This window comes from Myxocyprinus asiaticus, chromosome 15 (genome assembly GCF_019703515.2).
Source record: "Myxocyprinus asiaticus isolate MX2 ecotype Aquarium Trade chromosome 15, UBuf_Myxa_2, whole genome shotgun sequence".
In the NCBI taxonomy this organism is placed as follows: Eukaryota; Metazoa; Chordata; class Actinopteri; order Cypriniformes; family Catostomidae; genus Myxocyprinus; species Myxocyprinus asiaticus.
Window position 1 is genome coordinate 20,884,392 of NC_059358.1, and position 13,477 is coordinate 20,897,868.

At 39.1% G+C, this 13,477-nt stretch overlaps 1 protein-coding gene across 1 annotated transcript in view; it reads right to left on the reverse strand.

Moving 5' to 3' along the window:
• The window catches only part of LOC127453069 (atrial natriuretic peptide receptor 1-like), a 58,531-nt gene that overhangs the window by 7,466 nt on the left and 37,588 nt on the right, over window positions 1–13,477 (reverse strand). Inside the window, exons 6-15 of the mRNA XM_051719088.1 lie at window positions 7,694–7,788; window positions 6,336–6,471; window positions 6,166–6,250; window positions 5,817–5,937; window positions 4,859–4,933; window positions 4,624–4,701; window positions 4,363–4,467; window positions 2,759–2,830; window positions 2,430–2,589; window positions 917–1,072 (exon numbers count right to left, since the gene is read on the reverse strand). Coding sequence (XP_051575048.1) covers window positions 917–1,072; window positions 2,430–2,589; window positions 2,759–2,830; window positions 4,363–4,467; window positions 4,624–4,701; window positions 4,859–4,933; window positions 5,817–5,937; window positions 6,166–6,250; window positions 6,336–6,471; window positions 7,694–7,788 — 1,083 coding nt within the window. The remainder of the gene's footprint in view (window positions 1–916; window positions 1,073–2,429; window positions 2,590–2,758; window positions 2,831–4,362; window positions 4,468–4,623; window positions 4,702–4,858; window positions 4,934–5,816; window positions 5,938–6,165; window positions 6,251–6,335; window positions 6,472–7,693; window positions 7,789–13,477) is intronic.

Below are 13,477 nucleotides of genomic sequence, written 5' to 3' on the forward strand. Positions count from 1 at the left end.
ATTCATTAGTGTCTTTCGTTCCCTGTCAATGCCAAGACTCTTGAGGGTAATTTGTGTGAGTTTCACTGAGAGCAGAGTCATGCACCAATATTTTAAAGCATTTTGGGAAATGACAGAAAACACGTTTTCCACCCTGCTGAAAAGACCAGTGGCAACATTTACGAAATATATAATTAAAACAATAAAATTCTTCTTAACTACTATTTTCTTCTTATTTTCTAACTTAAGAAAAATATAAGAATATTTTGTTTTCTTATAATTATATTCTAATAATTTATAATTATAAAATATAATTATAATTAATATGATAATAATATGTATTATAACATCAGTATAATACTATTATAATAATAATCAAATTATAATTTATGATTAGAAAGAATATTTTGTATTTTTATAATTATAACTTCTTATAATTTATCCTAAGAACATTCTTAACGTTTTTCTTCTGAAGATTTTTGTAAATCCAGCCCCAGCTTTGACAAGCATGAATCGTCATGACGGTCCTGGCTGGTTTATACAAGTTTGAGATGGTTTGATAGCCATATTGAAACACCACCTTATTGAAACACCGGTACACTAGCATCCCATGCTGTGAAAAAGCATTTGTATCATGATGGTCACAAATTATGCAATTTCTTTTTTTCAGAAGGACAATCTCTTTGCACTGCACTCAGCCAGATACTGAAATTTAACCCCAAACTTTTCAGACCCTAAATCTCATAGAGATGCCAATTAATTCAAATAGACAATACATCAAACCAGGCTCTGAAATTTTTCTTCAGAAAAAACTGAAGTTTTGGCTTTTAGGTTCAGGGTTATAGGTCAAAAACAGACTTAGGATCAAAGGGCAGATTTAGGTTTAGGATAAAGGTTTAGGTTTATGCACAGGAGTCAGCAGAATTTGATCTTTTACCTTTGGGGCTAAGCAAGTCACCCTCCAGGTAAAAGACTCCTCTGCGTAACGCCACCTCCTGGAGGATGATGCCAAAACTATAGACATCCCCCTTCTGTGTGCCGCCTGGAGAAAAGCTCTCCAACCTCAACAGCTCTGGAGCCATCCACAGCTTACCTATACAAAAGCAAATGCAGACAGACAGGGGACTGAGAGTGAACAGCAAGATGGTGACTGAGGGTTGTTTCTGTGTTTGAAAGTGTGCATGAGCATGAGTTTAAACTGGGCATCGAAACTAGATGTGGAAATCTTTAAAGGGATAGTTCACACAAAAATTAAAATTCTCTCATTATTTACTCACTCTCATGATATCCCAGGTGTGTATGACTTTCTTTCTTCAGCAGAACACATTTGAAGAAAATAAGAAAAATATCTTAGCTCAGTAGGTCCTTAAAATGCAAGTGGATGGTGATTTCACATTTCAAGCTCCAAAAATCACAGACAGTCAGCATAAACGTCATCCGTATGACTCCAGCTGTTAAATGAATGTCTTCTAAAGTGACATGATCACTTTTGGAGTGAAAAGAAAATTTTTTTTTTTAACTCTAAATCATGCTTCCGTTCTGCAGCGGTAAGAGCGTGTGACATAATCGCACTGGCTTTTGAAACATGCGAGAACTGAGGCACATGAGTCACAGCCATACAGTAGCTTGGTTGGTTTTGGTTTAGATTTGTATTTGTCTGATTCTTTAATCACAATGGTGCATTTGTGTGCTTATCCTGGAAGTCTCAACCAAGTAGAGAACTTGAGATTATGTCCATATCATTGCAACAGTAATACATCACACGAGAGACCGCGTGATCTCCACCCTCTCGTGAAGCTTAACGGAAGCGATGATTTAGAGTTAAAAAGTACTTAAATATTGATATTTTCCGCACCAGAAGCGATCGTATCGCTTTAGAACATATTGATTTAACCGCTGGAGTCGTATCTGTGAAGTTTATGCTGACTGTCTGTGATTTCTGGAGCTTCAAAAATCAGATCACCATCCACTTGCATTTTAAGGACCAACTGAGCAGAGATATTTTTCTAATTTGCTTCAAATGTGTTTTGGTTAAGAGAGAAAGTCATACATACCTGGGATATCATGAGGGTGAGTATATAATGAGAGAATTTTCATTTCCCATTAAGGTGAAGTGAGTCATTTATTAGATGTGAAAATAGTTTCTCTAATACCAGCTTAATATGTTCAGACAACTATACATAAGCCATTCATAGGCTGATAGCTCTTAAAAAAGTAACTATTGTGGCTCTATGGTGCTTTCAAAACATTAGTCTGTTTGTTTGGCAATCCCGGCCAGTCTGACAGAGCAACACTGGTCCAACCAATGCCATCAGTTTGGGGTTGGACAAAACAACGGTAGATGGAGTGTTTGAGGACTAGTCCCTTATTTCACCTTCAACCATTTCAGTCAGTATGACTGATTTTTCAATGTGAAGCGACAAAGCAGGGCGAAAGGTCACGTGACTGACGTGCATAATAAGAGTGTGCGTCCTCTGTGTCTGACTCCGTCCTGATGCTGGACAGCCCATAGTCTGTGATCTTGAGCACAAAACGATTGTCTACCACACAGTTAGATGACTTCAGGTTGCCATGGGATACAATCACACTGTTATGGAGGAAAGCCATGCCCTGAGGAGAGAGAAAGAGAGAGAGTTATAATTAATAGAAAATAAGAGTATGAAAAAGAAAGCAAGAGGGCAGGAATGGAGCTCAGAGAAAAATGTATCACAAAAGTACTCTCAAAATAAATAAGGTGTATTTCCCAAGTAAAAAACAGAAAAGGCTGAAGACTTTGTACCTTCACTATGTCACTGATCAAAGAATATTTGAACATCCAGTCTAGTGTGATGCTTTCATTCTCCAAGATGTCCTGTACACAGATACAGAAAAATCATATAGATAAGTGCTTAAATCTAAACATTTGTCGGTCCCCATGTATTCTTTGCTTAGGCTGGTAATTTTAGATTCAGCACATTTAACCTATTAATGCATACCTCGGGTCTTTAGTGACCCAGGACCTCATTCCACCCCCTATACCCCGTTATTTTTGTGGAGTAATGCCTTACACCTCTTTAGTATTCCTCAACTTTTCTCTTCTGAATAGTGTAACAAAAAGATAATGGCAAAATTGCAAAAAACAAAAGAAAAAACAAAAAAAAAACAAAACAAAAAACAAACAAAAAAAAAACCAATACAAAACCCCCCTCCCCCCAAAACAATATGATATATAAAACATTGTACAAAAATATTATAAATATATAAATATCAAATATTTTTATAACAGCTTAAAAAAAAAAAAAAAAAACAAATACCAAAAGTGTATGGGGTCATTAAAGTCCCAAGATATGTAATAGTGTCTCTTTTTTTTGCACTTCCATGAGTCATATTTTTATGATTATTTCATATCTATATAAATGTACAATCACACAATATATATTTCTTTGTTTATTACAAGACAAATGAGTACTATATTCATACAAATGGCTACTACATAGTGAATTATCAGTATTCCATATGCGTGGACACATACATATCATACAATACATGCTATTTCTTACTCAAGGTGGTGCTGATGTCTCAGTGATTGACTTGATTCACATTTGATGAAGAAGTAAACTATAGCACGTGTAACACATGAACAGTATAATTTGGCTATTGTCATTTGGGAGTACTGAAATTATGTAAGTTGTACATCTATTTAGACTAAAAAAGTGCCTGAGAAAATACATATGTATAGCTTATGTGTTATGTGTAGGTCAGTATGTGTTTGACAGCCAGTTTCGTCTCATGAAATTTCAATGTGGAAGTAATGAATCCTGTTCTGTATTTGTTGCATTATCTCTTTGATATACTGTATGAAAAATGAAACGTCAAAATATATCAGAATACATTCAATTCTATTATTTTATAATTGTGTTAAAAAATGTTTTGACACTATCTGGGAATTTTGTAGATCCATTTGTGATAGATATACATGACTGGTTGCTAAAGACCCGGGGTATGTTATAATGCTTGGCAAAACACCAACCATACAGTACAACCATACAAAAGCCCTCCTGGGATCTTCCATAGTTACAATGTGTGTGTATGCTGCACATTTGTCTATGAGTGTGTATCTGAATATGTGTGTGTGTGAGAGAGACTGTGATTCTATATGTGTGTATATCCTTTGTGAGTGAGACTGAATGTTTATTGAGGGATTGTGTTGTTTTTGTGTTGAGGGTCAGGATTTGCCTACATAATGGGGAACAAAATTCCCCATGTGCAAAAAGGTTTTCAGTAAGGGTTAGGTTCAGTGGAAGGAGTAGGGTTGGGGACCAAACATATCATTAGATGAGTATAAAAACTATAGAAGGAAAAGTCTCCACTATGATAGAAAACAAACAAGTGTATGTGTGTAACCTGCAGGCTGCCTCGAGGACAGTATTCTGTGACAATGCAGATATTGGGTGGGTCGATGCAGGCGCCGATAAAACGTGTCAAATGCTCATTCTGCACATCTCTCATCTGAAGAACACATGAACACCATTATTTACAGTGTGTCCTGACAAATATTTATATAATTGTTTTTAACTTATCATTAGTTTGTGAACTTATTTATTATGATTATAACTAGACAAGCAGATTAACCCATTCCGCAAATGAAGCGCATCACACACTCACGTGTTTCAGTTCAAACAACACTTTCCTCGTTAACTCGATGCGCTTCCTGTTGATATATTTAATTGCCACAATGTTGCCCTGGGGAAGAAATAAGAGCACACACATACAGTAAACAAGTATACATGTTTCATGAGGTTTAGCTTTTTTGCATTTTGAAGTGCCCAACATGTATGCATGTAAACTTTAAACCATGGCAGTAGATCGAAATAGATCACAGAATCAGTGTGTTAAATACCTTAAAGTTGCTAGTCTTAGCAAACACCTGGAAATTTCCATCACCAGTCACCAGTGATCCATAGTTTGAACCTCTCTGTAGAGACAGAGTGAGCGAGAAAGAGTATCTATGAAAATGACTATGATAAATTGAAAATTAAATGGAAGAAAGCTGGAGAGAAGAGGAGCTGAGAGGAGAATTGTACAAAAGCATCTACAAATTCATGAATTCCATATAATCCTTGAATGAGATAAAGGTAAACATACACTCAGTGATCACTTTATGAAGTACACTTGTACACCTACTTATTAATGCGATTATCTAATCAGCCAATCGTGTTGCAGCAGTGCAACATAAAAGATCACACGGATACAGGTCAGGAGCTTCAGTTAATGTTCTCATCAACCATCAGAATGGGGAAATAATTTGAAAACATCTCAGTGATTTCGATCATAGCATGATTGTTGGTGCCAGACAGGCTGGTTCAAGTGTTTCTGTATCTGCTGATTTACGGGATTTTCACACACAACAGTATCTAGAGTTTACTCATAATGGTGCCAAAAACAAAAAACATCCAGTGAGCAGCAGTTCTGTGGACAGAAACGCTTTGTTCATGAGAGGTCAACAGAGACTGGCCAGACTGGTTCGAGCTGACAGAAAGGCTATGGTAACTCAGATAACCACTCTGTACAATTGTAGTGAGCAGAATAGCATCTCAGTAGGCACAACACTTCGAACCTTGAGGCGGATGGGCTACAACAGTATAAGACCTCATTGGGTTCCAATTCTGTCAGCCAAGAACAGAAAGCTGAGGCTAAAACCACCCACCCCCCCATCCCCCTTATCAAATTAATTAACATACTCTTTATATACTGTATGTGTGCAATGTGATTAACAGTATTAAATGAAAATGCTACCCCTAAACCTTCATTTAGAGCCCCAATATGTGTGTGCATGTATCTATGTGTTTGTGTGTTACCAGAGATAGTGTGAGTTTGCTGCCAGTGCTCCTCATGGCCTTTTCCAGGTTGCTCATCTGAATGTCCTCCCAAGAGATCCTCCATAACTGAGCAACCAACTCCTTCTCCAGCTTCAGCTTTCTGTGTGCATATATAAACATTCATATATACTGTATATACTGTATATTTATGTTTGTATGTGTTTATGACCACTTAGAAGTAGCCATGTTTGTTAAAGAGTGATGCCATAAAGAGAACAGAAAAAAAAAATATTTGGTTGTTTTTCAATTACCATACATCAAAAACAATATATTAAAATTATAAATAATCAATTATAAAATTAATTGAAATATTATTGCTCGCTCTCACCTGTATATAAACACCATCACAGTGAAGATGATGATGAGGATGAAGAAGATTACAATGGAAATCATGTGGTGCATTGCAATAGTTCCTAAAGAAAGTGTGAAAGAGAAAGAGAGTGAGAAGTATTAAGTAGCTGGGCCTTGGTAACTGTACAACAAGTGAACAATACCCACGTGCACGACAGGCAGGGTTATCATTCTTAAACCCGCAGAAGGGCACATCCAAAGGAATGTCGCCCCCTGGCCACTGGATGGTTATCCCCGGCTGAATCTTCATCTGCTTCTGTGTGCCATTATACACTGCCACAATCTGCACAAAGTAAAAGATAAGAGGACTAATATTCACAATAGTGTCCAATAAATTCTAAATCAACCCCTGCTGGTACTGTAGATGCCATAACTACATAATATTCAGGCATAAAGCTTTCTCTATTAACAGGCACTAAAAAGTAACTGTGTATTCAAGCAACACACAGTACAAACTGCAAATAAATATTTTTTTATGGAGGCTCTTAAAAGCATGATATCAACTTGACGTCACAGCTCAGGACAGTTGCTAGTGAAGAGCTTGGGACTGTGAGCGTTCTTGTGGTGCCATCAGCCAATCAGCTCATTCATAACATAATTTTCCTGTATCTACAGCGTAATTAGCCACATGCCATTTATGGCTAAGATGACTGGCTTAAAAAAACTGTATGTGAAACTTAATGCCCATGAGAACAAATGGCAGAATTAATTTGCTAGGCAAGCAGCTGCCATTGAAATAAATAAATGGGAATGCAAACTGATAGCTTTCTCTAGGTATTACAGATTAAAATTAAAATTGCCATACTTTAGGAAAAGATGGCAGAGGACGAGCTTCATTCAGATACCAGCTGAGTTCTTTAATATCTATTCAGCATTTATGCACACGCTCACACGCTCACACACGCATATATAAAACACTCCGCTGACTGAATATGTATTCTATAATTAACCTTCAAACAACTTGGCCTCCAAATTACCAATCAAGTGTCTTTCAGAAAAGAACGTTTGTGTCTGTGTGTGTAAATGTGTGTGCACGTTGCTCTGATTTTAAATTTATGCTACTAATATTTCATGAGCCATAACAAAGCCTCACTTGCAGCTGTAGAAAAGTGAGATGACATTTCATCCACTCATTTTGAACTATATGTATAACACCATTAATATAATTATCTATGAATATAATTACCTAAAAAAAAAAAATAAAAAAAACAATAATAATAATAATAATAATAATAAAAATAATAAAATAAAGGTCAATGGAAAGTCCCCGCAATGATAAAAAAACAAAGATGTGTTTATGTGAAATAAGACATGTAGTGAAAAACTGACTAGTTCTAGTTAAAAAGGCTCATAAATTGACCAAATATATTTTTCTAGGTGTGAGGGTTAGGTTAAGGGGTAGGGTTAGGATATCATTATGTATAAAAACCACGGCATCTGTGATATGTCCTCACAAATATAGTGAAACAGATATGTGTATGTGTGCATTTGTGGATCTCACTGGCCTGAAAGTTGCCATAGTTGGTTTCAGTCATGTCCCACAGGGCAAAATCGGTCTCTCTGTCTCCATTCTCATCAATTTGCACAATACCAGTGACACCTGGAGAAAACATAGAAAGAGTGTTACAGACCTCGCTACATCTAATTCACACTCGAACACCAAAGGCCTGACACAAACATTAGCTGTGATAAAGTGCATTACAGACTTCACGAGGTTCATGAGCTACCTGACTGTCACATACAGCTGAGTGTTGTGATGAGTTTTACAGCTGAACTGTATAATTTTATGTGTGTTTAAAATACTTTCTCCTATTCCTGCTAAATAGGCAGATTGTACAATAAGTAAGCCATTCATAGGCTGATTTTCCTGAAAAGTGTGAACACTGTGGCTCTGTGGCACTATCAAAACATTGCTTAGATTGTTTGACACCAGTCTGTTTTTCCAACCAATGGAAGGAATGTTTGGGAAACCAATTTGAAAACAATCATTATTTTTGCATTTCCATTTGGTGATGCTGACAGCACAGAAATGACACACTACAGCTTTAACTGTTGTTAGCTAAATAACCTTTGTATATACCGTAACAACGCACCACAAATACTTTTGATGAAAACCTGCTGAATTGTTCAAACAATTAGTGAGTTATAACTGTTAAATGTGATTGTGCACTGCACACATTCAAACTGTGTATCAATCACTATGCCACACTATGACTAAACAACCATAACGATATAATCATGGCACATCAATCCATAAACAATGTGTGTATGTGAGTGTTTGATCAAATCTGATTGCTTCTCTTAAAAGCTTCCGGTTGTGCCCAATGGTTTCATCTCCGATGAGGGTCAGGTGCGGGCTGTAATTTCCTGTGGAGGTCACTCACCTCTGTAAATTGGCTACAGAGCCAAGCTCAGAGGTAACACACAGTGACATTTAGACTGATATGAAAAGCTTAACCATTATCAAACTGAAAATGTCAAAGCCATTCTGGAGAGAGAACAAGAGAGAGAGAGAGAGAGAGAGAGAGAGAGAGAGAGAGAGAGAGAGAGAGTCCTCCTCACATTATTAGGTGATGAGAATAAGTTTAATACATAGCTATGGATACACGTATGAACCGAATTAGTAAACCAGGATCAGCAGTTTTTAGCACTGCCCATGTTGAGTAAATTATATTCATGAATATTCATTATTATTATACTTTTTTGGCACATATAGAATAGAAAGAAGGGTGAAGGGGAGAAGAAACCTCTGAACATCGGCACTTAACATCTCTATCTAACATGCTCTCCAGGGAAATACAGACTCAATTTTAGAGGATATTAAACCAGAAGACATTTCTGCTCATAAATTTTCCATTACAAACACAGAAAAAAAGTGAGTAAAAGAAAAATTGATAGACAGAGGGAGTGTGTAACACTCTCTCTCATGTTTTCTCCAGGTGTCACTGGTATTGTGCTAAAGAGAAAAAATGCATCATATAATGAAAATAAGAGTGAAGTGTAATGTTAGTCTGAAACATTTGCTGAGCTGAAGACAATTCATTTATTGTAGCCTGCTGATTACCTCAGCAGGTAGCACAGGAAACTACTTGAGTAACACATGCCAGCTTTAAAAACAACATACATGGCAGAATGATGCTGAAAGCAGTAAAAAAAAAGAAAGAAAAAAGAAAAAAAATCTTTGAACAGTTGCATAAGACAAATACATCTTTCATAATGGATATGGTGTACGGGTATCTTTGTATCATAATGGGTATGATGTAAGTGGGCTTAGCACTAAGATTTCTAAAAGGTAAGAAAAAGTCCTCTATTGAAAAAAGTACAAGATTAATTTAAAAGAGAGAATGAAAACAGATTAGTCAGTTCTGTCCATTCAGTTAGTCGAAAGTAACAGAACAATTAAGATGAAACAGCATGAAACAGGGACACTGCAGAGACATTTCATTCAAACACCATTATCTCTCTTGGTCTCTCTTTTCCCCTCTCTCTGTCTCTTTCAAAAAATATGATGTTTTAATGTCACACTTCTACTGTCACAATATTTTGTAAAGACTCTGGATATTAAGGATATATTTTGATAAAACACTTTTTTTTAATTTTTTTTTATCAAATCTTATATAAATATACTATACTATAATACAATATTCTATTCTATTCTATACTATTATATTATATTAAAGAAAAAGAAAAAGAAAACAGAAGTTTGATAAAGTTGTTTGAAATGATGGGCAGTGGACAGATTGTACCCATTGTGCACTGAATTGAATCAGTCCTTCATAGACCCATCTGTGCAAACCAGCACAGTATGACAGTATCATCGATCATTAAATTGAAATAGATTACATTATCTTTATAAAAGGATGAAAGTAAAACATGAAGTGGGACTCCTTCCCCTTTCAGATGTCATTTCAAAGGCAGTAAAAGAGTTTAGAACATTCTGTGCTTCCAGTCCATTCATTGACTGTATACAGAATAACAGGATATAACTCTGCAAGCATCCAGAGTAGTTATTAAAATGTAAAAAATAAATAAAAGGGCAACAGTTTTTATTGGATATATAAAAGCACTTCTCCATTCTACAGAGATCTAAGTGCAATCAGCACCTAAAGTCTTTCTGATAGATATGAATGTCATACACACTTAAACATGCTTAGAGATTGACATCATTTTTCTAATTTTTTCATAGATTACTGAACAGCTTTTTTTTTGAGAGCCTGGCTGATTAGCTCTCAGTAGCATTGAGACATTTTGTCCAAATTCTGTCCCAACAAATCAACTTCATTGTAAGCTAAATACAATTTTAAATAGTTTAATAATAACAGTAAATATTTCACAAATATATATATATATGTGAAATTTGTACTGATATTATTCAACTATTTTACATTTTATTATATATTATATATATATATATATTTGTGTGTGTGTGTGTGTGTGTGTGTGTGTGTGTGTGTGTGTGTGTGATTAGTGATTTTAGTTTAGAAAAATAAATAGCTGATAAGGTCCACTGTAACATTACTAGAATGTATGAACTCCAGAATGAAACTGAAAATACAGTTTTGTACTGCAGATCCAGACTTAACATTTTTTTTATCCTGATATTCTCTGATGATGACACAAAGGTTCCCTCATATCAAAATATTAAAAATATAAGCAACTGCAAATACAAAGATTTAAGTAATAAAAAAGGACACTGAAGTGTGTTATTTCTGTGCCACAATTGTCACCAGATGGAATTGCAAAAATAAATATTATTTTCAAATTATGTGCTCACTGTTAGGATCCCGACACTTTGGTTGAGTTTTTATTGTGTTGGGATCCTTTCACCTATTTTTCTGTGTTGTCTCAATGTTGTGTTTCTTGTGTCAGGATCCTGCCACTTCTGTTGGACTGGTTTATAGATTTGTGGCTGGATCCTGACACTAGTATTGTGTGAGTGCACTTAGCTTTGTGTTTTAAACCCTCCCCCACGTTTGCCTCATTATCTGTTTATCAGTTTCACCTACCTCTCCTCATTACCATCCTTATTTCCTTCCCTTTTCTTGTCTGTGTCGGATCATTGTTGTTTTTGCTGCTTCCTGTTAGTTTAGTTCTGTTTTCTGGTTTCTCTGCCAGATTCTGTCCCAGTACACCCTGTTTAGTTTTTCCCTGGTTTTGTTATTTAGTCTAGTTTGTTCATGTTTGTTGTTTTGCCCTACCACGGGTCTTGTGTTTTTCCAGACCTGTTGGCTGTAGTTTGGGCTTCCGTTCCCTGTCTGTCACTCACTCGATGTTGTGTCGATGTAGTGACACTAGGGGTTTGATCTTGAGAGCACCAATCACCTTTGCTTAAAATAGAAAAGGCCAATGAGAACTGGCGAGTGGAATTTGCACGCCACTCTCCGCGGGTATAAAAGGAGATGGCGTGCACCACTCATTCAGATTTTTTCTTCGGAGCCGAATGCATGCTTGTTTGTGCACGCTGCTGGATTTTACGGCACATATCAGCGGTCACCATCGCACGGTTGAGTGTTGTGCTTCCCCTGGGCGCTTCAGCGGCTGAGTCTACAGGTGCTAAAAGAGTATATTCAAAAGAGTATATTTCCTTCTAAAAGAGCTTGCGCAAACGCTTGCCGTCTTTTTAAAGATGTCCTTCTGCATTTGCGCTACTGGATGTTATCTCTCCTCTCCGGACAGCCATGAAATCTGTCTCGAGTGCTTGGGGCGCCAGCATGTCGAGGCAGCTTTCATGGAAGGGTCGCGTTCTCATTGCGAGAACATGCCCATGAGAACGTTGCGGTCGTGGCTCACTTCCTTCTTCACAAAGCAAGGAACCACCGCGGCTGCTCCCCAACCTGGTCCGTCCTAGACATGGGAGCATTTCCGCTGGCTCAGCCCCTGAGGGTTTAATGTGTCGTTCGCAGCTCGCGACGAGGATGAGCTTTCGGTCACAGCATCGGAGGGTGGGCTTCTGCTATCGGAAGTGGGTGAATCTTCTGAGCTCCCGCCCACAGACGGTAGAGCACAGGATGATGCAGATGCTGAGTTGGCAGCCGTGCTTGCCCGGGCGGCTGCGAACATCGGGCTAAAGTGGAACCCTCCACCCTGCCCTGAGCATTCGCGGCTGGATGATTGGTTTCTGGGCTCAGAGCGCGACTCACACGCCCTGGGCCAAACGATGTACACTCTTGTGGTCCAAGAGCGGCACCTGTGGCTCAACCTTGTGGAGATGCGTGATGCTGAGAAAGTCCGCTTTCTCGATGTGCCCATCTCCCAAGGGGGGCTTTTTGGTGACACTGTCGAGGATTTCGCCCATCAGTTCTCGACAGTAAGGAAGCAGACCGAGGGATTAAGCACATCACAACTCGGCCGCCTTCAGGCCTATGAAGTCCCATGCCATGTACGCTTCTTTCCAGAGCCGTTCCCCTGCGGTGCCGGCCCCGGCTCCTGTACCATCAGAGCCTGTACGCCGGCCTCAGAGAAAGAAATCCTCCCATGGCAAGTCGGCTCCACCTGCCTGTCAGCCGGCCCCCAAGAACCACAGATGGACTTCGAGGCAGTCCTGATACGGGCAGCCCAGGGATGAGGCAACTACTTCTGACCAGTCTAGCCCGGGTGATCTCTCCAGCCCCACCATTGCCCTTGGGCCAGTGCATGGTGAGTATTCCATCGCCAAGTTCCCTCTGGGCCTCGGCACCCACATGGTCAATAAAAGAGCAGTTTCCTCATTCCCTGGGCCAGCGCACTCGCGACGGCCAGGCGGTGGAAGTCTTTCCGGTCAATCAGGCGAAAGCAAGTACCTCCCGTTCCCTCGTTCTCTGTCGAGACACAGCCGGCGAACAGGTAAGTGTGCTGGTCTCTGGGGTCGCTCACCCGCCCCAGTAACCGCCCACCGATGCGGGCTTGCGGAGCAGCACGTCCCCCCTGGGCTGTCTTCCGAGCTGGGGTGCCTGATCTGCCTTGCCGCGAACCACCCTGCCCGGGCACGGTAAGTCCAGTCATCCCCTTGGTGCCGCTGTCGCAGAGGCTGGAGGCCTGGTTAGCGCTCTCCATCCCCTCGTGGTGGCTCATCAGGATGATTCACCTCAGCTACGTGATCCAGTTCTCCAGATGCCCGCCCAGGTTGAGTGGCATCCTCTCCACTACGGTGCGGGGCGAGGGTGCCTCCATCCTCCGGGTGAAGGTATCAATAGAGCCCGTCCCCGTAGCCAAGTTGCGCAAGGGATTTTACAGCCCTTATTTCATAGTGCCCAAGAGAGGGGGAAGGTCATGCCCAATCTTGGATCTGCATGCCTTGAACAAAGCCTTAC